General features: G+C 37.1%; 3 protein-coding genes and 1 non-coding gene across 4 annotated transcripts; 1 reads left to right on the top strand and 3 right to left on the bottom strand.

Moving 5' to 3' along the window:
* Positions 1–372: 372 nt before the first annotated feature.
* LOC18014924 (uncharacterized protein At4g00950) lies at positions 373–1612 on the bottom strand. Its single transcript, XM_006396256.2, has 2 exons — positions 755–1612; positions 373–619 (listed from the first exon to the last, which is right to left on the bottom strand). The coding sequence occupies exons 1-2, from the start codon at positions 1556–1558 to the stop codon at positions 569–571; spliced, it is 855 nt and encodes a 284-aa protein (XP_006396319.1). The 5' UTR covers positions 1559–1612; the 3' UTR covers positions 373–568.
* A 15107-nt stretch (positions 1613–16719) lies between these two features.
* LOC18015094 lies at positions 16720–19053 on the bottom strand. Its single transcript, XM_006396255.2, has 4 exons — positions 18687–19053; positions 18417–18513; positions 18051–18141; positions 16720–17928 (listed from the first exon to the last, which is right to left on the bottom strand). Exons 1-4 carry the CDS (start codon positions 19032–19034, stop codon positions 16983–16985), a joined length of 1482 nt encoding a protein of 493 aa, XP_006396318.1. The 5' UTR covers positions 19035–19053; the 3' UTR covers positions 16720–16982.
* A 132-nt stretch (positions 19054–19185) lies between these two features.
* On the bottom strand, positions 19186–19257 carry TRNAQ-CUG. Its single transcript has one exon. It is a non-coding gene; the product is annotated as a tRNA-Gln (tRNA).
* A 140-nt stretch (positions 19258–19397) lies between these two features.
* LOC18015105 (lysine-specific demethylase JMJ25) lies at positions 19398–24380 on the top strand. Its single transcript, XM_024154744.1, is given in 15 exon segments — positions 19398–19639; positions 19975–20108; positions 20188–20287; positions 20381–20510; positions 20601–20664; positions 21087–21753; positions 21857–22186; positions 22328–22628; positions 22702–22917; positions 23035–23073; positions 23076–23326; positions 23423–23495; positions 23593–23678; positions 23833–23952; positions 24063–24380. Coding segments are annotated over 15 exon segments (2772 nt in total). The 5' UTR covers positions 19398–19459; the 3' UTR covers positions 24144–24380.
* The last annotated feature ends 194 nt before the right edge of the window (positions 24381–24574 follow it).

Here is a 24574-nt window from a genome sequence, read left to right as displayed (position 1 = left end):
ATTGAGAGAGATGTGGTCTAATTATGTAATTAGTTAATTACTCATGTATAGTTTGCAATTTACATATTTGTAAGGCATACATAATCGATAGATGACCTAGTTATGAAGATGTAAATTGCAACTTTGCAAGCCATAGATAAGACTTAATTAGACCACATCTCTCTCAATACCATTTTCTTCATGCCTTCCCATTGCAAAACACTATAATATTCAGCGATGTTTTCTTGCCTGGATTAGTAATGTGACTACAGTCTAAGACTCTAAGTTTGATAACGTTTCCTTGGAACATTTGGATTCATGATCATGGTCTAAAGAATTTTTATCATGTTCATGTTTGTGTTTCTTTAGAAAAAAAAGGTGGAATATTCATCATAGTCAACATGAGTAAGATTCTCTGTTTCTCTTTACATAAGTTCCAAAAACGTTCAAACAATAACAAACACAACAACAACAATAAGCGTGGAAAAGTGGGCTTCACACTGGTTTTTAATGGAGAGACTTGTAGTAATCAGAAGAGCTTTCATGTCTTTGGGTGTTTTATATCTCAAATCTTTGATAGAGCCGAGTCTTAACCTGTAGTCTTCTTGTTCCTCCATGGAACCACTTGCTTTAGTCTCGTCTGATCCAACCACAAACAGTGTTAATGCTAACTTAATCAACATCCACTTTTGGGACATTATATGTTATATAAAACTCTTCTAATGAAGCTGTCCATATGATTATGTAGAAACAGAACATAAAGCAGAGGACTTACCCAGAAGTGAGACTTTGAAGAAGAAGGTGGTGCAGGCAGAGTAGAGAAGCTCCCTGTTCTGCTAATGTTTGTAATCTTCACTTCACTAAACCTGCTGCTTTGGCTGCAACTAATACCATCACCATAACCAAAGCTTTTGTCTTGTCCTTCTTCCTCCACTTTTCTTCCGCATCCACTCTCTCTGTCCACGGAAGATGGGAACACATAACTACATCTACCAAACTCTGTTTTTCCCTTCAAAGCTCTCCTCTTACTAAACCCAAAAAACCCTAATCTACCTCTCTTCTTCACAAGAGCCAAAGAGCCACTACTCATGTTCTGGTGCTTAGTCTCCTCATCAAGATCCTCCAAATCCCCATAGATGTCACTCCGGAAAGACCCATAACAGTCACCACTACCCTTTACCAACATCCTAAAGGAAGGTGAATCCAACCTTCTTGATCTTGTCATGCTATAAGGACCATCAAAGACAGTGATGGGAGAAAGAAGTTTGGTAACTGGTTCTCCATCCTTTTCAAGCGATTGTAGCCTTGGTGGTAGCTCCAAGGACTTGTGGGTTTCAGGAGAAGATGAAGAGCAAGAAGTTAGTGGTGAGGAGGAGGAGGAGGAGGAGGCAGAAGAAGAGGAGTGTTGTTTGGGCTTGCCAGGCTCTTCTTCCCAGCTAAAGGGGACTGAAGCTGCTATTGAACTATGATGAACTGGTGATGACAGAGAGTGGCTATGACTGTTGGGTTTAATTGGTAACACTGGTAGTTTCATTGCTGTTAAGTTTTCTCCTTGCTCTGTTTCTTTTTCAGCTTCCATGGTTCTATGTGGAAGTTTTCTCTCTCTCTCTCTCTCTCTCTCTCTCTCTCTCTTCTCTTCTCTGAGGTGTGTGTCTTATATCTACAAGTGTTATATGCTCTGTCTTTATCTAGGGCTTTTTCTCTCTCTTTCTAGTGTTTCGTGTAGATTTTGGAGTCAGGGATCTGCACATTAAAGGGACAAGAATAAGATAGACTCCGTTAATTCAAAAATTGACAGTGGCATTTTCAAACACTAAAGATTAATAGGTGTCTTTTATCAGAAAGAAGCAAGTTGAAAAGCACAAGTTGGAAAGAAAACATAAATACAAATAATGATAATAATAAGTTAGATGATTATATCTTTCAGAAAAACGAAAAAATGTCATAATTCAAATTATATCGGTCTCATCTTATCTTATTACTAATGGTTTTACGTGTCCGGTATATAGTTAACCTATGTAGTCTATTTTAAAATGTTTGAAAAGTATACATTTCGAATTTACTTTCTGGAAGTTTTTCTTGGTTCGACGATGAGAGAGAAGAAATAAAAAGAGAAAAGTCGCCGGAAAGTGACATTGGGGAAGCTTTAGCAAAAGTCCGGGTATGGATGTTATAGTCAGCCTTTAATTCAAATCCGGCGTGGCAAAGAAACAACGTAACATGTTTCCGATAAAGAAAAGAAAAGGGAACCAACACAAGACCCAACAAAAGAGACTATTAATTGATAGAACATTTTTTTTTTTTTTATGTTAACTGATGAGGACAGATCAAGAAAGCAAATTACCTGAAGCAACATGAGCCACTTGGAGCTCGTTAACATTCCAAACCCATTCATTTGCTTCTTAACATGGATATATGTAATATAATGCGACAAGAAAAAGATCACAACGGTTCCGAGTAAATAACACTTAAACCACAAAACAAGCACTACAATTGTATACTATTAGACAATACTATTAAAACAACGAATAGATTATTCGTTTGGGAAGTGTCGAGGTAGTATTTGACTCAAATATCTGCAAAGCAAGTGAATGATGGGAGGAGAAAAGTCTTTCGGTAATTACTAATCAATATCCAAATGAGTAAAAGCTTAATTGTGTGACCCTTTCATAGCAACACAAGCGACCAAAATAAAGCAGACTACTGACAAGTGACAAGTGTGGGTGGGTGTGAAGAGTTCGCTCGTCATAATGAAATGATTTGATATCACATAGAAGTTATGAAGTGGGGAAATTTTAAGAGTTAATTTTTGCAATCTCCAAGCTGGCTGTATAACTATTTTAGGCATTATTGCACATCAAAAAGGACAACGAACATATTAAAAGCAACGGGTGACAAATAAACTAGGCTATTTTTTTTTTTAATTCGTATGAGAATTACTATGAGAATCTCCACAGAAAATCCAAATATATATATTTTAGCAAAAAAAAAAATCCAAATCTATATGATGCATATATGCATGCATGCTTTCATCTTGATCATATACCAGCAAGTGCATGTACATAAGTACCTTCGTTTTACTTTTAAGTTTGCTTATTTCAGTTACTCAGTTAGAGTAAGGTAAAAACGAGGCAAAGACATGTAATTTTTTTTAAAAAATTACATTTTCTAAGGAAAAGAAACCTTGATTCAATAAAGACAACATTTCTGGCTAAACAAATAGATATAGTGAAACTGCAATAACTATTTTAAAATTTTAAACCTCTTTATTTGAATAGATATTGTTGTTCTGACAAAGAAAATGGAAAAAAATTAACAGCAAAAAAAAAAAAAAGGAAGGCAGCACAAAGTCCCAAAAGAAAGTTTTGTAATGTAATGGAGTCGATTTGAACGAGCAGAGACAAGAAACAGAGTAATAAAGAAATGAAAACGAAGATTCCAAAGAACATTTAAAGATTTTATCCTCAGACTATGAGCCACTTTATTTGTGGAACTTTCTTCCATGTCCAGTCTCGTTACTATCCCTCCAACTTTCAATAACTATTTTTTTTTCAAAACAAAGGAACTGGAGGGAATCAAGACAGACAAAAGAGGAATTTCATTTGAACTATAATAACATGAGGCTATAAAAGGAAAAAAGAACTTGATAAATCAAGAAACGACCTCAAAGTCTATATTAAGACGAATAGTTTCAAAATAAAGAAAAAAGGGTCAGGAAATTAAATTGTTGATCTCTATTTCAATTCTAAGTTTCAAGTAACCGTTTGGAGACGTTTTTTTTAAGAATAAAATCTGGAAAGCAACATCTGCACAAAGGTAGAGATGTCTCAGCCCAAGTAAAACACAAGCGGTGCGGGCCTGAGCCTAAAATTATCTGTCCAAATAAAAAGTAGGCCTTGCAGGTTTGACCCGTGCGGAAGTTGGGCTCTACAGGTTGACCCGAAGCGGATTTGCGGGTTCGCGGGTTGAACCGCAAAATTTTGTTTCTCATCTCTTTTGTGTGAATCTGCGATCTGTCTAGAGAAAATTGTTCAAAATGTAAACTTTTTCCTTCAAATTTATTCTTTTCTTGGTCCCCATTTTGGCTTACTGAGCTTTGAGAGCTGCAATGGTCGAATATTCACTTTTGAAAAGCACAATGGATTAACCTTGAGATTTGAGAAGCTGTTTTGATTTTCACAAGAAAGCTGATCAAAAAGCACGACCTTTAGTTCAGCGTCGCTGCGTCGGCGTCTTCTCCGTGGCTTCGGATCTGGGCCGAGGAAAGATTGATTCTGGGTATGCAACTTTGTATACGCAGCGCTTAAGAAAGTTCAACATTTGAAACTTACCAGAATTCATGTAATGATACTACCTAATTGCTCTTTACAGTGAAAGGAAAAAAAAAATGGTGCACAAATTGGGAGCTTTATGAATTACGATGTAAGTAATTTTCTTATGTTATTTATGTGTCTTATTTTCTAGATTAAGTTTGCAAGTTTTATCTCTTATGATCTAGTATAACATTATAGTTGAGTTGGAAGTGTGCTCCACGTTTGGCTTTTACGTTGAATGATGCTTGTTTTTTGCAAGTGTGCTCCATATTATAGTTGTTGTTTTTCGTTATAATATTATGTCAAGTAGACAACGTCGTTTGCAAGTGTGCTCCATTTTTTAAATATTTCTTTCGCCTTTTTGTTTGCAAGCTGGGTGGAATTTACGTATATAAACGTAATATAGGCTGGGTGGATTTCAAACGTAATACAAACGTAATACAAGCTGGGTGGATTTCTTTGCCTTAAGTTTTTTTTGCTTTCAGGATTTATAAATGTAGTTATGATTCTTTGTTTGCAAGCTGGGTGGATTTTCGTCTTTTTTTTTTGCAGTCTCATGAATTTACTTGAAGCAAAAATCCTTTGTTCTTCACGTATATAAACGTAGTTATGGTTTTTTTTTGTTTTTTTTCTTTCAGGATTTCTTTGCCTTTCGCAGGTCAAGTGTTGCTGTTAGTGGGAAGACTTCTCTGGAATTGTATCTTGATGAACCAGCATTAGACGATATCGATCTCGATATCCTGGATTATTGGAAAATTAACTCAAAAAGATATGGTGAGCTTTCTTTAATGGCTTGCGATCTGCTTAGTATACCCATTACGACAGTAGCTTCGGAATCCTTTTTTAGCATTGGAGCTCGCGTTTTGAACAAATACAGAAGCCGGCTTCTTCCCAAAAACGTGCAAGCTTTGATATGTAGTCGCAATTGGTTAAAGGGATTTGAAGCATATGAAAATGGTAAATAAATTTTTTGTCATAATCTTTACACTTATTTAATCATAACTTATTAGGTTCACTAACTTAATTTAATCATATATGCAGAGGAGGAGGAAGAATCTGATAGTAAAGATAAAACACTACCATCTTTCCAATCCATTCTCAATGATGAAGATGAGGACGAAGATGAAACTGAGGATGAAGACAAAAATTGAAGAATTATTAACTTTGGTTTTGCTTCTTGAATTTGAGATTTAAGTTAAAAGTGTTAGTTTGAACTTCGTTTCTTCTAGGATTTTAGTTTTTCTTGCTTTCTCTGATTTTAGCTTATGTTACTTTCATACTTTCTTAGATTTCATTCTTCTTTTGCTTCTCAAATTCTTGAAACTTTTTTTATTGGATTGTTGGTGATTTAGTTTGAATTTCAGTTAGAGTTTCAAAATATTGCTTTTAAGTTGAATGATGCTTGTTGTTTCAATTCAAATCATTACTTTATACAACATAGACAATTAGACACGAGTAACTAAACTATAATGAAAAAATTGAGCTGTATAAAAAGAAAATAAAGAGAAAATAAAGAGAAAATACAAAGAATCCGTAGGCCAGCCCGCTAACCCGTAAATTATATGCGGGTTGGGCTTGGACAATAGATTTTAGGACCGCAATCCGCGATGGATCAGCCCGCAAAGGCCAATAAAAAATTAAAACCGCATCGGATTGAGCTATTTGGATGCGGGCTGGCCCGTTTGACATCTCTACACAAAGGTCCCAAAAAACAGATCAATAGAGATAGAAAAGATAAAACGTAACAATCAAAATATCGATTACATTCAACAGTGTTTTGGTATGGGAATTAGCAAGTCAAAACACCAAGGAAGCAAATGTTCCCAGAGATTCTGCAAATTGAGAATAGAGTAAGTGAAGTAGAACTCATGGAGTGCGGTTTACGGACCCAACAATACTATGCTATGCTGCTTAATTCTCACGCTCGATCAATGGCTTGTGAATACTTCTAAATGACTATATATGATAGGTAGAAAGATTATGAATTTGGAAAACAAAAGCAATTCAATACAAATAAAAAAGATTCATTCAGTACATCGATTTTGTGAACGAGTGTCCCTAACATTTACTCCAGTGTCCGCAAAGCAAACTCAACGGCAACAATTCCTCAAGATTTATGCGAAATGGAAACAGAATTATAAACCGATGATAACACCATATATTCAACTCACTAAGAATGGTTTTAAGGACATGAAGAACTGAAGAAGACATGAAACAACTATCCGAGACTATCCACCAGAATGAAACCAATCAGCATCACAGTTTATAGACAATCTAATCGTCATTCTTATTGGCGAAGTTTTTTCCAGTGAATTGTTCTTCCTGTTTGTGTCTATATATAGTAACATCCATGTATCGGTTTATCTCAATTTCATTCGAAGATCTTTGGATACAAAGCTATTGAATTTCATAGATTGAACCGTGTTTACTCAAACCAAAATCAAACCGTGTGAATAGTTTATACTGAAATGAAAACACAGAGCTGAATGAAAGTTGATTTGAGATCTTGCAGTTCAAAATACTGTAGATTCAGACGAGAACAAGCAAGATTCCAACTTAGCACTCGTATAAACTACTAGATTGGGAAAATTATTTATCATGTAAATTAGCAAAGCACCTGACGAGATCATTCTTTATAATCACTACAAGAAAAACATCAATTTACAACGGCCGAAATGGTCGTTAATTCGTCGTAATAGGGCCATTACGACGGACCACCGATGATTTTGAAATCGTCGTAAAGTCATCGTCGTAATAGACAAATCATCGTAAAATCGTCGTATAATATACGACGGTTTTGTTTCATCGTAACGTCGAGGGAAACAAAATCGTCGTAAATGCGTCGTACAGTTTACGACGAGTTTACATCGAATTGCGTCGACTTGGTCATCGCCTAGACCGTCGTTAAGTGGTCGTTAATGGTCGACGTAAGATCGTCGTAAAATGTACGACGCATGAATCGTCGTAAATAAATCGTAAAGTATTTCTTTATTTCGTTAAAAATCGTCGTAACTCTCGGACGTATAATCGTCGTATTTGTCGTCGTACATTGTAGTCGTAAATTCATCGTAATATTTACGACGAATGTACGACGGTTTGAATAAATCTATTACGACGATTATACGACGTTTAATATAATTGAAAATTAAAAAAAAATAATTCGAATTAAAATTTAAATAAAAAAATAATAATTTACAATTTAAAATTTATGAAAATTTGAAATTAAAATTAATTGTAATTTACAAAAAAACCCTACAGATCTAAATCTAAATCTAAATCGATCCCGTCGATCCCGTCGATCCCGTCACCAGCCTCCTCCCCATCGTCCTCGACGTGTTCTTTGTCGGGTCTTCGGTTTAATGCTTCCGCCGGCGCCTGATCTCCGCCTCTCGGAGGCTCAACCCCGAGAGATCGGAATATCTCCTCGTCCGTCTGCACCGGCGGTTGCGTCCTAGTGGATGACCCGGCGGCAGACGATCCGACAACCCCATCAGCCTGCAGCTTGTCCAACTGCGCCATGAGTACCGGGTTGTCGGCTCCCATGATCTCGAATAGACCGTAAAGCTGGTCAATCCTCGTCTCGTACCGGGTCCGCATCTGATCGATCTCCTGGCGGATAACCGGATCCGGGACCCGGACGAGACCAGTCGCCGTAGCTCTCGGGGTATCACGGATGGACCCCATCCCTAATACCCGCCCCTTTTTCTTTGGGGCAACCTACAAATATTTAAAAACATTATGGTTAGAATATAATTTAAAACTAAAGTTATATTAATTAAAAATAGTAATTAAAATTACCTCTTCGAAGATCTGGTCCATCTCCGCCACCGTCAGCGCCGGGGTCGATTGGACCGAGCTACCTCCGGGAGACGTTTGACGCGCCTGCTGAGTCAGCTGCGTCTGTCGCTCCTCGATCGCCGCACATGCGGCGTTGTAGATCTCCTCCGCCCGAGGATCCGTGAATTCGCCGTTACGCTTTTTATGCGTCTCGGCGAAAACCTTCGTCATCGGAGGAAGTTCTCCTTCGACATCGGAGGAAGTTCTCCTCCGTTATCTTCGACCTACAAAATCAAAATGAAAAAATTAATTAGTATCAAGAAATAGGAGTTAATTATTTGAAAACAAAAAAATTAATGATTTTAATTTACTTACCATCATAAGCCGTCTTCCGGCAAAAGGATTCTGGCCGGAAGTGTGCGGGACGTTTTTCCGATTTCCCGCATCGTCAGTAGCGTTCCTGACAAAAATTTTGATTAGAATCTATTATAAGAAAAAAAAATAATGTAAATATTATTGAAATTAACTACGACTTACCTAGATCCGGAACACTTGGTGGCTGTAGTCTGGTTGTGCGGATCCAACCAGTACTGGACAAGGCCCCGCCAGACGGTATTGGACATAGGCGCCGACTTGGCCTTGTCGCTGTCGACCTCCCACTTCCGTTTCCACACGTCCATGTGCGGATGTTTCCCAATGCCAGTTTTGCTAGGAAAAAAAAAGAAGTTAGTAATTATTGTAAAAAGTTAAAATTTAAAATTAAAATTAAAGGAAATGGTAAATTACTTACCGCAAAACACTTGAACCAAGTGTCAAGTGTGGCCTGATCCAGCTTCTTCCAGCTGGTATGGGGTTATACGAAAAACCCCTTGATGATATCCGCAACGTTACGACCGACTGCATTGTCGGTCGTAAACCTAGTCAAATGGAAAGAGCAAAAGTTAATTAATATCAAATATATAAGAATAAATAATAATTAATTTAAAAATATTATAGGCAAAAAATAACGTACCAAAAGGTGCCGGGGGCTCGATCCGGGTCGAGTTTGTTCATGGTCCCACGATCGGATTGCGCCAGAAGATCCTGTACTGTAAACTGGGCATACGGTACAGGCGGGATCGGATCAGCCTCAGGCACGACCTGTGCGGGAGCCGCTGGTTCAGCTGGTGGTGGTGGAGGCGGTGCCGGCTGCGGAACAACGACCGGTTGGGAAACCATCCGTTGTGTTCCCGAGGACTCTGGGATGGCTGATCCGGTCGCCGAGGTAGACGGAGCCGTACCGTCAGAATCGACGAGCTGTCGGTAGTGAAATCTCTTAGCCCGAGGAGCCATCGAGACAGAATCTACAAAATTTTAAAAAATTTGTTACTAATTTTTCAAATATTTATTAAAATTTACAAAATCCGGGCCTATCTAAATTCCGAAACCTAAATTTAAATTCCGAACCTAAATCTAAATTCCGAACCTAAGTCTAAAATAATATGTAATGAAATTATTATTTTTTAAAACTTACAATTAATTGGTCGGGAGAGTAGGGAGTGAGGGAGAGATTTAGTTTTTTAGAGAGAGAGAGAGATTTATAGAGAGAGAGGGGGAAGAGAGGAATGAGTGACGAAAGGGAAAAACTCGCGTCCCTTATATAGAATTTGTGATCGTCGTAAAATCGTCGTAACTTTACGACAGTTTTACGACGATTTGGTTGTATAACAGTCGGTCCACTGCATGACACGACACGTGTCGTGATGTGATCGTCGTAAAATCGTGGTAACTTTGCGATGGTTTTACGACGATTAAACCCAAAACCATCGTAAAATCGTCGTAACGTCTAAACATTTATAACCTCGTACATCGGATCAAGAGCCTATCCGGTGCAAACGGTACGACGGTTTTACGATGGTTTTGGGTATAATCGTCGTAAAATCGTCGTAAATTTACGATTATATTACGACGGTTTTACAATGTTTTTTAAAAAAGTGAGTAAACCCTAAATCTTATAAATGGGGTATCCTAACATATAATAAAAGGTTTACAACTTTGCATGTATGATGGATTTATGACATGAGATAGTAAAAAATGAAATTCCGTAATCTAATATATAACATTTCACTTAACATTTTCGAAAACATGCATGAACTTGTAAATATGTATGTTTTTTTTCAAATTTTTGATTTTGATCAGATTGATAGCATTTCATATAAAATAAGATAACCAATCAAAAATAATTGTGAAATACCTTACAACCAATAAGATATAAAAGATTCAAATTCTTGGATTTCAACATTACGACGCTTTTACGACGAAATAGTGTATTCGTCGTAACTTTACGATGATTTTACGATGGTTCGTCGTAAAGACGTCGTAATGTTGAAACCCTATTCATTCAGGGCTAAAAACCTAGACTTAGGGTTTAGGGTTTAGAAAAACCGTCGTAAAACCGTCGTAAAATCGAATTTTATGGTTTTTAAAAAATTTAAACAAACAAAGTTACAAATTACATAATAACACTAAATACAATGCATGAAACTCAATCAGATTCATCTTCCTCTATTACTTCATCACCATCACCGTCTTCTTCCGCCAAATCGTCATCATCAGTTTCAGCAAACTCATCATCACCTTCTTCTTCTGTATCATCGGGAAGATCTTCAAGTTGCCTGTTCCGAGGGTCTATTAAGAAAATCTCCTCATCAACATCTGGTTCAGACAGATCTACAATCTCCTCATCAACATCTGCGATAAAAATTTTCATCTACAATTGTTAGGTAAACATGTTTTAAATGTTTTTCACCTAACTCCTTTTTCGACGTACAATCGTCATAATATATATGTACATCGAAATGTAGTCGTCATATATTCGTCGTAATTTTGCGACGAATTTACGACGATTTTATATTTACTAGCAAATCTCTCGTTATCGATGTATAATCGTCGTAATTCGTCGTAAATTGTACGTCGAGTTTACGATGATTTTTTTATACGACGGTTTTACGATGGTTTTTAAATTAGACGTAAGATCGTCGTAAAATCGTTGTAAATTTGTGACGGTTTAGTAACCGTCGTAATGGACCGTTGGAAAACGATTGTTTTCTTGTAGTGAATGGGTTCCATCTTTCCAGCTATCTATCTAATACTGGACAAACGGAAACTGTAAAAACTATGTATATTTCTTTAGTTTATTTTTGCCTTACCAGAAAACCCTATTCTTACTCTCCACTCATTCCAAGAGCGAACAACACCCTCGAGCCTGTCTTCTCTAGCAGCACAAGTAGTAGCAGCCGTGACCTCAAGTTTGTTGCATAATCTCAGCTTCAGTGGGTGGAGGGATTTTCTTTTGTCTCGCCATTGAAATACAAAGCGTAGCAAAGCTCTGGATACCAACTTGGCGCAGTGCAAGAACTGAGAAACGAGTTCAAGAACGAAAGGGTTCTTCCGTGAACTGTTTCTGCTCAATCGAGAGAGCTCGCGAAGAATTCAATCTCGAAACTTCTTGCTTTGATGATGTTAATCATGTCAACACAAGGGTAAGAGAAAACTCTTTGATTAATAATTCAAAACTGAATAACAACAAAGCAACGAGTTGGCTATACATAGGAGTATTTGAATCCATTATCCATCATAAGCAATAAAGGATATCTTCTATTTCTTAATTTAAGAAAAACTAAGCTAACTAAAAGATTAAAGGAAAAATCATTAAAGTAAAACTGTAAGTATAGGACTTTGACAATTTTGAATGTCAAGTTATTTCCGACGATGCTGCTGCATTAGGCCCCCAATTTGAGAAAGATTCGACTGCCAATTAGAGCCTGCGTCGGTGGTGACGTAAGGAGTAAGGTAGGGTACATTAAAAACATCAGAAGTGTTAACATCTACAGGTAAACGTAGCCCATAAGCGTTGTCATTTATGCGCTCCAAGATCTCCAAAGGACCACTCTTCTTAGCTTTAAGTTTGTTGTAAGCATTTGATGGTACACGATCCTTAGTAAGAAATGCCCAGACAAAATCACTAACATTGAACACCAGGTGACGACGGTGAAGATCTGCTGCTTGCTTATATTTAGAAGTTGACGATTCCAAATTAGCAATGGTATTGTCATGAGCCTGTGTAATTTGATTAATAAAAGAAGCTGCATCACCATGTATGCGATACAATCTGGGAGATTGGATAAATCCACCGGTTCTCGAGGAAGAACACCATAAATTACTTGAATAGGCTGAAACCGGAACTGTTAATAGAATGATTATGTGCAAACTCAATTGGTTTAAGTCTTTTTTTTTTTGTAAGGTCTTTCTAGGGTTCTAATTAAGAAGATTTAATTAACAATCTATAAGGTCGTTTCTTATCGTGCTAAACAAGCTAGGGAAAAGAAAGAAGAGAAGACATAATGTCATCAGCAAATCATTTGATTTTAGATAGATATATATACATGCATACGCACGACCCTATGGCTATATATGCATGGATATTAGATACATACACAGCTACAAGCCTTATAGATATAAACAAGAAAGATATAAAATCTGACTAAAGGGTTACACAGGTGGTAGACACATTCGTATAACCTACTTACTTCACATCCATGGAGATCCTATGGTCTTAGTACGAAGAGCTATAAAGCTTTTGGGCATTATTAAGAAAGCTGATTTGGCTGCCTGTGAGGCTGCGTTAATCGGCGTAAAGAAATTGGTTTTGCAATATCAACAATCCCAGTATATCAACGGTAAAAATTGATTGTAATCCGACGGTTATATTAATTACTTCGCTTATGCCAGCTCAGCGATTTTGGTGAGGATTGAATTTCATGGTCAAAAGTTTTTTCTCTCTCCCTATCTCTCAAAACGGCGTTACTTCATCCTCATCTGCATTTGAACCACTTTCACATTGATTGCACACGCTATTATCACAGCTGTCAATACCAACATCCTCATGTTTCTGATCGATCGTACTGCTTCAAAAGATACCAAGGCAAAAGAACTTCCACAAACCACTCTTGATCAAAATCTCATGAATAGTCAAAATCTCATGTGTATAGTTAAAATAAAATGTGACGAATGATCAAAATCTCTATGTTCATAAATAGTACAAAACCAATATTTTACTTTGATGTTTGCTAGTACGATTATACTATTTTGTGCGGCTTAAAATTCGTTTGACAGGCTCTAAATGACAAAAAATAAACTGGAATTACAGTTCATTGGAAGAATATTCTAGGTTGGCAGAAACAACAGCCACACATTCCTCTTTAATCCTACACTGAATATGCTGAAAATCCAGACATGTAATCAAAATAATAGATTTTGTACAAAATAGTCTAAATCATTGAACTGAAATCCTAGAAAATTTTGAATCAAAAACAGCAGGAAGAAATAAAATAAGAAGCATCCTTTAATCATACCTTGGAATAAAGAACTTGGAAACCATTGAACTCAACATCTCATTCCCAGTTACACTCTCCTTCATCAACAACTTCAACTACTTCTACTTCGACTTTTAAGATGAGTTTATTCTTCTCAAAAACCTTTTTTCTTGAAATTTTTCAAGAGGATAATACCAACCCCATGTCATTACCTGATCGCAGAACAATCGGCAGTAAGACAAACAAAGAAAGCTTGACATATTTATATATATATTTTTTTAAAAAAATCTTCAGTAATTCTTTTACATAGAAAATAATTACATTATGAGATAATTACACTGAAAGACACTTTTATAACTCAAATAACAAAAAAGTAACTTTCAGCTATTGGATAACTTATTTCACTGTTTATACCCAAATCACCCGAAATTACCCCTCGTGGATACGATAAGGTGGATTCGAAGAAGTGGATAGTAGATTAAAACTAGATTTTAAAAATAATTCTTATTTTTCCCATCTGTTTTGTTTTGTATTTTCCTGTATTGTGAAAGACATAAAACAATTTTTTTTATTAAAATGAGTTATAATTTCATTTTCTCATTGTTTTAAGATCCATTATACTATAGTTTATTTATCAAACAAGAAAATTTTCAAAAACATATGTATCAATTTTTAAAAAAAATCAAAAGTGTAGGTAGATATCCACTCCGATAATATGACGTGGATGATGTATAATGGATATACAACATGGACATGATTGAGTGGATATGTTTCATTGCTTTATTCTACATGGATATACATTTTACATTGTCCATAAGGGGGACGTGGATCATATGGAGATAGGTTATAAACAATGTAAAATGTATATCCATGTTGAATATATCAATGAAAACATATCCACGCAATCATGTCCATATTATATATCCATTATGCATCATCCACATCATATTTTCTATGTAGATACCTCAATGAAAACATATCCACGCAATCAAGTCCATGTTATATGTCCATTATGCATCATCCACATCATATTTTCTAAGTGGATATCTGCCTAGACTTCTGATTTTTTTAAAAAGTTTTATACATATGTTTTTGAAAAATTTTTGTTTGAAGAATAAACTATAGTATAATGGATCTTAAAACAATGAGAAAATAAAATTATAACTCATTCTAACAAAAAAAAATATTTTATGTCTTTCATAATACAGAAAATATAAAATAAAATAGATGGAAAAAGATAATTACTGTTTTTGAAATCTGGGTTTAATCTGCTATCTATTAGTTTGCATCCACCTTATCGCATCCAAGAAGGGCAATTTCGAATTAACAAAAAATAAGTTACCCAATAGCTATAAGTGTTTTTTTTATAAGAATGAAATTTGAAAGTGTCTTTGAATGTAAATAACTCAAATCTAGCTCGTATTTTCCATCCAAGTCGCAATGAATCAGGATTTCCAACGCAGAGGTACATATACATGTACCGATCATTAATACAATGTCCTTTGGGAAAAGCTTCAACATACCTGAGAAGAATGATAAAAAAAAAAACATGTTTAGTTGTATATCTATTAATATCGACTAAACAGAAGTTGTTTATTGAATCTACCGGATGAGTCAAGAATCAAACACACACATATATATGTACAGTAAATAATTACCATTCGCAGCCGCAGCTTTAAGAAAGTTTGGGTGACGATTCAGATTCCTTCTCCGAGAAGTTATCTATCTCAAACGTAAAACTTGTTGTATGCTTTTGACCCGTCTCTCCAAAACTTTTCTTTTCTTAGGCTTTGTTTCTCTCCAAAACTGACTTTAATTTCTCTCACAAACTTTGTTTTTGATACTTCCCCCATATACCCGGATATATATACTGTATATATATATACATATATATAAACTTTTTCAAAATCCTATTTCAAAAGAAATAAGGAATTTATTAACTTGAAAAATTAAATAAATAAAAACTTATCATCTCTATTACCAATGTAACAAGAGCTATATATGGGTTTCCAACTAGACAGAATTGAGACATGGGCATGGGTTTTACTTATCTGAAATGGTGAGCTAGTTAATAGTAATCTATGAGGAGAATGATAAAGATTATAGTTTATATGGAATATGGATGTGTAAATAATTAGAGATAACTCCTAATCTAGTTGAGATAAGGCTAACTTATTTGTATATATAAATCATATTTGTATAACTTTAGAAGTTTGCTGATGCTACCACAGATTCTTTCTCCAATTAGTTATCAAAATTATTTTCATTTACGTTTTTTTTGTACTTGCATGTGTTTTGTTATATATGTAAAACTCCAAACCTCCCATTTTGGAGAGGTCTTATCGGCCAATAACTAATCAATCGGCCACACTACTCTATTATTTAAACTGCAATTGGTTCAACATATTGGCGGTTGTTTTATGTAATATGATCAAATGAAAAACTATATGTATGAATTGGGTTGCAAGAAAACAATATTAGCGGAGTAGATGATTGATTAAAGAAAATAAAACACAAAGAGAGAAGGGAAAGTGTTGAACATTGTGGATCCAAGTCTAATTGAGACCAGAGGTTTAAGTGATGAAATCATAAAATCCATCCACACAGGACTGGATCTGAGATTTTGAGGGCTTGAAACAAAAAACAAAAATGAGGGCCTAATTGGTTTTATAAATTTTTAAACAAATTTATAAGCTAAATTAGACAAAAAAATTTGGGGGCTTGAAACAAATGTTTCAATGGGTTTGGCCCAAATCCGGCCCTGCATCCACATTGGTTCGTTATGTGTTCAGGAGAAAGCAGAGAGTAGACCAACAATGGCTTCTGTTGCTGTAATGTTCAATGCAAGTTTTTTTCACTTTACCGAGGCCCTCACAACCCGGTTTTTACATGGGAGACAACCACACAGGTAGTACTCCACAGACTTGGAATAGTGTTACAATCACTGAGTTAGATCCTCGTTAATTAGTGTGCAAAGAAAAGAATGAAAGGCTTACATCAAAAAGTATCATCAGTATGAATGTTAAAATCAGTTGACTACCAAAAGTTTTTTGGTATTGCAGTAGTGAAAGAGTTGTTTAAATTTGTGATCTCAATTGGTTTCTGCATTTGTTGTTGTTAATCTGGTTATTGAAGAAACGTGATTCGAACCACCACCCGTTTGTTTATTAAGGTTTGGAGTATGTTGATCTGTTTGGTTGTGAGATACATGCACCACAATTTTGTACTATCTCTAAGACTTGTCATAATGAATGGTTTAAAGTGTGTACACTAATTGAGAGGTATCCAATTGCTTTTACATTAAATCAAGGCCAAAACTGTTCTATTTCCCATCTCTCTGTTTTCCCTTTGTTACAATTCACTGTCCTGAACTAAAATTACAAACCTAAGACCAAAATAACAAAATGAACGGATGTTTCAGAAGATTCAATGTTGGTTAGCTGGTGGTTCAAGATGTTAAAGCCAGAAAAGGCTGATCCTCTTGGAATGGATCTTGATTCTCATCTTCCCTTGGGGGGAGGCTGTGATTTTGTAATCCGGAAATATGAACTTTTTTTTATTACTCCCTTCCACTGTTGGTTGTTGCTTGAGTCTCTGAAACCACAGGTTCAGTGGATGAAGAAGTAACCGGATTCGGTTTACCTGAAGCTCTCTCATCAAATGTCTTACCCCAACAATTCTTTGCAAGATGTCCTTTCCTCCCACAGTTGTCACAGACGATGGTGACTCTCCCGTCTCTCTCGGGTTCTTTCCTCTTCCAACCCCTATGCGTTGTTGTTCCTAGACTATGTATCCTTTCCATCTGAGAAGAGCCTGTGGCTGGTCTATATGTAACCCTTTGTGCTCCATTTCTCAGAAGCTCCTCAGCTTTTACTCGCTCCATCAACATCCAGACCGGTAAAAACTCCTTTTCCATCAATCTGGTGCTGAAGCCACTCCACGACGGGGGAAACTTGGAAATGATGGTACTCACATGAAATGTCTCATCAAGAAACATACCAGCACTCACTATGGAATCCGCAATCTTGTTAATGTCTTGGACTTGCTCAAGAATCGGTTTCTCTTCCACCATTTTGAACTCAATGTACTTTCTGACCTGTGACCTCTTTGAATTGGATTCTTCACACTGGTAGACCCACTTTAAGTCGTCCCACAATTCTTTGGCATGCTTGAATTTCTTCGAGTATCGACGGTATAGATGATCTGACAAGGAGTTCAACAAGTGATTGTGGCACAGGTAATCATCTTTCCACCAATTTTTCCTTGCAGCATCAGCTCGACTTATTTCTCTGGGGTTGGTTTCAGGGCCTTGAGAGCTATTGGTAACAGGAAATGGTTCAGAGAGAACATAACTCAAATTCAATTGCTTTAAAAAGAGTTCCATCTGTGATGCCCAGCCAAGATAACCACTCCCATCAAAACGTGAAGTCTCGATAACTGAAAAACTGCAAGTGGTCTTGTTATCCACAGCCTCAGAAGTATCTCCGTTTTGTTTTGATTCAGATCTACATAATGTGTAAAACCAAGATCATTACTACCCAGACAGTAATGCCATGAAACACTGAAAACATGCTAGGGAACAAAAGAACATGAATCCTTATAGACATGAATAATGTAACATTCTTACCGTAATTTTGATTGGCACTGTTTAATACCTTCCTCTATGGCTTCGAAATTCTTCTTGATCACAGACCATTGGTTAGTTGACAAATGTACTCCTGATAGAGAAGAAAAAACGAAAGCTTTTTCAGCACAAGAGTTCCAGCATGAAACCGATAAAAGTAACTAATGTCGTAAGTACACATCAACAAAAACGAAAAAGGATATTAGCAGAGGAAAGAAATGTTTTGCATGACCCCAATAGAGAGGACTAGAAAAATGCAAAAGAAGAATCCGTGAAGACAAGTGTAGCAGTAAAAACCAACAGGAGCACAACTAGAACGAAAATGGCTTTTCAGAATCAAGACAAGACACAAAGTTTGTACCAAATTACCTCTAAAAGGCTTTCCATTTTCCTGACAACTCTCCCCAATCGATAGAAAAGCTTGGCCTCTGTATTTTTCAACAGTCACATTCCGCTTCTCCGATAACTATAGTTAAAGACCACAACTTTTCAAGACAGCAAAACCCACAATACACAAACCTAACAAGAGCTTCAAGTCCCTAGCATTAGCCATTAACATTATACCAAAGTGATTAGCAATGATCACAATCTCTACTCTATACAGTGAATCAAACATAGACAACAGAACAAAGTCGCAACCTTACAAATAATGCGTTCATCTTCAGTACCAGCGGAAGTGGCAGCGGCAGCACCAGAATCTGCCTCTTTATTCGCCGGAGCCACCGTCTCCGGTACAATTGCTTCACCGTGGACAGTCCCGTCGTCGGGATTCGATAGCAAGAAGGCCTCGAGAATATCTCTGACTAGCTTCTTGTGATTGGTCGCCGACAAGTCAAAACCGAGTTTAGCGGAAGCGGCGATTCGGAGCTTGAACTCAGTCATCTGATCCATATCGGCTTCTCTGAGTATTCCCTTCACTGTTTCCTCGATTTTCTGGGTAGTAACCATCTCCACAGTTTCCCCAGAATCAAGCAATGAATTCTCCATGGTTCCAACTTCCAACGGAAAAAAAAAAAATTCACAGTAGAGAGATCAAAAGAGATTTTAATACCGCGTAGAGCTTTTTCTGGTTGGCCGGCGTTATATTTAGGGTTCAAAAATCGCCGGGGAAAAAGTTTGGCCGGAGGGAAAACAAAATAGGTTCCACCGAGACTTGAACTCGGGTTACTGGATTCAGAGTCCAATGTCCTAACCGCTAGACCATGGAACCTCTTGTTGCCGAGTTCAATCAATTTAAAAATATAGTTGCCTTCGTGTTGGTTTAGGCCCATTTTATTAACAACGTCCAGTATAGAGAGAACCTTGGATAGTTGCCACGTCACTGTCGTCGATTTCAGTTCTCATATATCGGAGACAGAAGCAAAGAAGGTAAAACCCTGAGGGAGCCGTTGAGGGGGAGAGGGAGTGAGAGTATGGAGAAAAGGAAGGAGAAGCGAATTAGATCAGAGGATTCCGACGAGTCGAAGACGAAAGAGAAGGATGTTGTGACCACAGTATCTTCGAATTTAGACCGAACCGGAAGAGGAAGAAGAAGAAAAAAATTTGATGGTGGAGGAGAGGTTTCGAAGCGATCTACTTCTCAAAGAGACAAGGTTAATTTCTGAACGAGTTTCATTATGTTTTGAGAGCATGATTTCTGGAATAGGTATTGTATATCTTTCCGCAGTCACGCAAGTTTTGTGTCACTATCACTTGAATGTCCATGATTCAAGTGACATTTTATGAATTTTGCTTTGTTTATCAGGAGGAACAATTTTTTATTTTCATTTTCTTTGTGAGAGTGAAATGCATCTATTATTTAAACTTCTAAATTTCGGTTTGTATTGCTTTGAACTGGAATCATCTGTCTGAATGCTGTTTACTTTGATCTGGAGAAATTTTGCTCGGAAATGTAATGAATATATGTTTTTAACACTGCTTCTTCCAGGATAACTCTGATGGGACCAGAAACTATGTGCGTTTGACTTGTCATCAATGTAAGACCTTAAAGAGTGAGACTGATCTTGTCTTGTGTTCAAAATGTAACAAGAAGCGCTATTGCTATGACTGCATCAAGAGATGGTAAGTATTTGCAGAATCAGTGCTTACTTAACCAATCAGGAGAGTTTGAAATATTCGGTTGAATACTGAATCTCTATAGGTATCCAGAGACAACGAGTGATGGAGTTAGAGCTGCATGTCCGTTCTGTATGGGGAATTGCAATTGCAAAGCTTGTTTGCGTCAACCTTTGGCTGTGAAGGTAATGAGTCTTGAGATCATTACTTTCCCGTAAATCTACTCAGATGAAATGTCTCCTTCAATTTTGACTTTGTTTTTGTTTTCTGAATCTCAGATACACAGTGAAAAAGACGCCAATGTCAAGCTCAAGCAGTTGCAGTACCTATTAGTTAAAGTTCTTCCAGTTCTTAGGGATATTTATGCAGAGGAAAACCATGAACTAGAGGCTGAATCAACAATTAGAGGTATGGCCACTTGATCTTCACTTGTGGTCTCCTCTCATTTCTTCTTCTTTTTTTTTTCTTATTATCCACTCAAAACCTGTTTTATTCTAGGAGTCCCCGTGACAGAATCTAATATTACCTGCTGCAAACTTGACCTGAGTGAACGCATATACTGGTAACATTTCAAAACTAAAGGAACTCTTTTTTTTTTTTTATTAATGCTTGGTTGGCATTTCTTCTTGGGAAAACGAACGATATTGAGTTTTCATACTGTTTCTTGTATCCTTTGCAAATAGGCAGTAGGGAGAGAGAGAATCTTATGTAGCGATTATTACCAACTTCACGAGAAGATGTGATAACTATCTAACTGCTAAATCAATGTAAGTATAAAATGAACGAACTGGGGGAGGGGGGGGGGAGAGGATAATTAGGGTGTTTCTATTGGTAAGATTATGATCTTATTAAGTAATTTCATTTGAGTATAGATAAGCTTCACATGTGAAGCAGGGAGTTATTTTCATAATTGTTTCAAAAAGGCCTCAAGGACATCTCTGTGTTTCCTTGTTTGTTTACAATCTCGTCACCCTTGTACGACAGTGACATCTGCAGTACATCCATTGCCAACTTTCACAGAAGCTGTTCCAACGCAGATTGTTCATGCGATATATGTCTCTCGTGCTGCAATGAGTTAAGAGATGGCTTCTACGATCAAGAGAAAAATGGGAAGAGAAATGCAGGTCAAGGAAAAGATTCCAAAGCCAATGTCTCTTTGGATTTCTCTAATTGGAAGCTTAACTCAGACGGTAGCATTCCATGCCCTCCAAAAGAGTGTGGTGGTTGTGGTACTTCAACACTGGAGTTGACACGCTTGTCCGAATGCGATTGGGTTGAAAAATTGATAACGGATGCAGAGAAAGTTACTCTGCAGTATAGGCCACCAGATGTAGATATTGCTCATGAATGTTCCTCATGCATTACAAATTCTGATCACATTAGAAGGCAGGCAGCGTTTAGGAAGAATGCTCATGATAACTTCTTATACTCCCCAAATGCTGTTGATCTGGCTGAAGACGATATCGCTCATTTTCAGTCCCATTGGATGAGGGCTGAACCTGTTATAGTCAGAAATGTTCTCGAGAAGACATCTGGACTAAGTTGGGAACCAATGGTTATGTGGAGAGCTTGTAGGGAAATGGACCCAAAGGTTGGATCTAAAGGAGAGGCGAAAACCCTGAAAGCTCTGGATTGCTGGGACTGGTCTGAGGTCAGTAAACCCGATTCTATGTGCTTATGATAACTTCTTAACACTCGATGTAATTGTTTCCTCGAAAGTTTTACATATTACCATCCCTTTCTTTCTCTTGTAGGTTGAAATTAACATTCATCAGTTTTTTAAAGGCTACATAGAAGGCCGCATGCATCGCAATGGTTGGCCAGAAATGTTGAAATTGAAGGATTGGCCTCCATCAACTCTATTCGAAGAGCGCCTCCCAAGGCATAATGCTGAGTTTATTGCTGCATTGCCATTCTTTGATTACACTGACCCAAAGTCTGGTATCCTAAATCTCGTAACAAGACTTCCAAAAGAATTTCTGAAGCCAGATCTTGGACCCAAGACATACATTGCATACGGTTTCCCTGAAGAACTTCATAGAGGAGATTCTGTGACAAAGCTACATTGTATTATTTCTGACGCGGTACGTGCACCAATTTCTTCCTCAACTCTTCGTAGACATAACCATGGATTTTGAACTTTCTGAGGTGGTCTTAAGCTGACATAAAGAATTATCACACTGAAACTGAGCTGTCCATTCAATTGTTCTATGAATTTGAGTTAGGTCAATGTGCTGACTCACACAGCTAAAGTGGAAATATCTCCCCGGCAATACCAAAGTATACAAGTAGAACGGAAAAAACATGCAGAAGCCAAGTTGCCTAAACATTACGGTGGTCAAAGGACAGAAGCCAGCGAACTTGAAAACATGTCACTGAAAGAAGTGGATGGGAAAGCTTTAGATAAATGCAATGGTACTTTAGGAGAACAGGTTTTAAAGGGCAAAGCAGCTAACAAAGAACCATCAAATAGCAGTTTGAGACCGTCCGGCTCACAAGAAGGTGATGAATTATTTGTTACAAAAGGTATTCCAAGAAGCTCTTTCCCATGTTTATGCATAATAGACATATTTCTGAAAAAAGATGGCTTAAATTGCAGGTGACTGTACTATCACTGGAAGAGCTGACCCTATGGAAGAGTCTTCTAGTTCATATTCTTGCACTACTGCTATGGAGTCAGGTCATGATCCAAAGGTGGATGCGAGTTTAATCCCTCAGAAGAATGTGACGCCGACTAACGAATCAATTGCTGAGGAGAATCATAATGATATCTGTTTGAAGACAGAGACATTATCCCCAAAATATCAAAGAGAAGGTTATCCCTCGGTGGATAATGAACTAATGATGTCAACGCTTCCTTCAATTACTCACGAGAATCATAATGACATCTGTATAAAGACAGAGAGATTATCTCCAAATTACCAAAGAGAAGATGATCCCTCGGTGGAGAATGGACTAATGATGCCAACACCTCTTCAACTCCTCCGTGGGACAAAGAGGATAGTCCAACACAACCTGTTGTGAGTACAAGTGAGAAATCCATACAAGATCAGAAATTGGATGCTCCAAAAGAAACTAATGGCAATGCCAATGAGAGGTCAAATGCTGTGCATGGTGGTGCTGTCTGGGACATCTTTCGAAGAGAGGATGTTCCAAAACTAATTCAGTATTTGAAAAGGCACACGCAAGAGTTTCATCACATCAATAACCAAATTGTAAAGTCTGTACGTATCATCACATTCATCTCTTGTAAATGACTCGTAATGAATTAATCACTGATGTATGCGAAATTTGGAATTTGTTGTTTTGATTTATTGCAGGTAGATCACCCAATTCATGACCAGACAATGTTCTTGAATGAAAGTCAGAAGAATCAGCTGAAGGAGGAATTCGGTAAGATTCCGGTTTGGACTAAAACCTGTGCAGAATTACAAGCTGATTTATCTTCTTTGCTCTGGTTAATGATGAATGTATGTTTGATCATATGCAGATATAGAACCATGGACCTTTGAGCAACACCTCGGCGAAGCTGTTTTCATCCCTGCAGGTTGTCCTTACCAAGTGAAGAATAGACAGGTAAGCAACCAGTTAATATTCCTTCTTTTTTTCATTCATCTGGATCAGCCCTCTTTGCTCATTACCTGTTTCCTCCTTCCGCAAACAAAAAGAAAAAGTTTCAACATGTAGGCATTTCAAATGATAGTGATCATAAAATTCAAACTGTTTCCAGTCTTGCATAAAGGTAGCACTAGGTTTTGTTGCTCCTGAAAGCGTAGAAGAATGCATTAGACTAGCACAAGAGTTCCGGAGATTACCAAAAGACCACAGATCCAACAAAGATATATTAGAGGTACCTTGCAAATTCATTATATCTGAATATTATGAATCATCTTGGAAGGTAAAAAAAAGAGTTTCAGCTTATATTAACCTTGTTTTCTTTCTCTCTACTCTCCATTGTAGCTTAAGAAAATAGTGCTGCATGGTGCTAGATCAGCCATAAGGGAAGCACAAGGTCTAATGCAAAAGTCCAGGACGCAGTGATGCTAACAAAGACTCGAAAGGTTTTTTATTCAAAGCTTATCAAAATGCTAGTGAAACCCCAGAACCAGCCTTGGGCGATGCTAAAAGTAAAGGTCATAAACTAGAAAGAAATGCCTTGACTAAAAGTCTAAAACCAATCAAAAGTACCCACAGCTTCGGAATCAAGACAAGAGTCACAAGACGCAAGTTTGTTCCAAATTAGTACTCTTAAAAAGGCTTTCAGCCCGAACACATAGAAAAGCCTTTGAACAGTCGCAATGCACTTCTCCGATGATAGCTATAGTTAAAAGACCAACAATTTCGAGAAAACATCACTACTCTTGTCGACGTCAAAAACAACCCATAATGTTTTAACTTACTAAACGAACAATCTCGGTAAATAAATAGTAAAATTCGTGAAACTAAACAAAATGACAAGGGACCAATTTTTA

The sequence above is a fragment of the Eutrema salsugineum genome, unplaced genomic scaffold, assembly GCF_000478725.1.
Source record: "Eutrema salsugineum unplaced genomic scaffold, Eutsalg1_0 scaffold_3, whole genome shotgun sequence".
In the NCBI taxonomy this organism is placed as follows: Eukaryota; Viridiplantae; Streptophyta; class Magnoliopsida; order Brassicales; family Brassicaceae; genus Eutrema; species Eutrema salsugineum.
The sequence above is the reverse complement of the archived record's forward strand: the minus strand, read 5'-3'. Positions and strand labels throughout refer to the sequence as shown.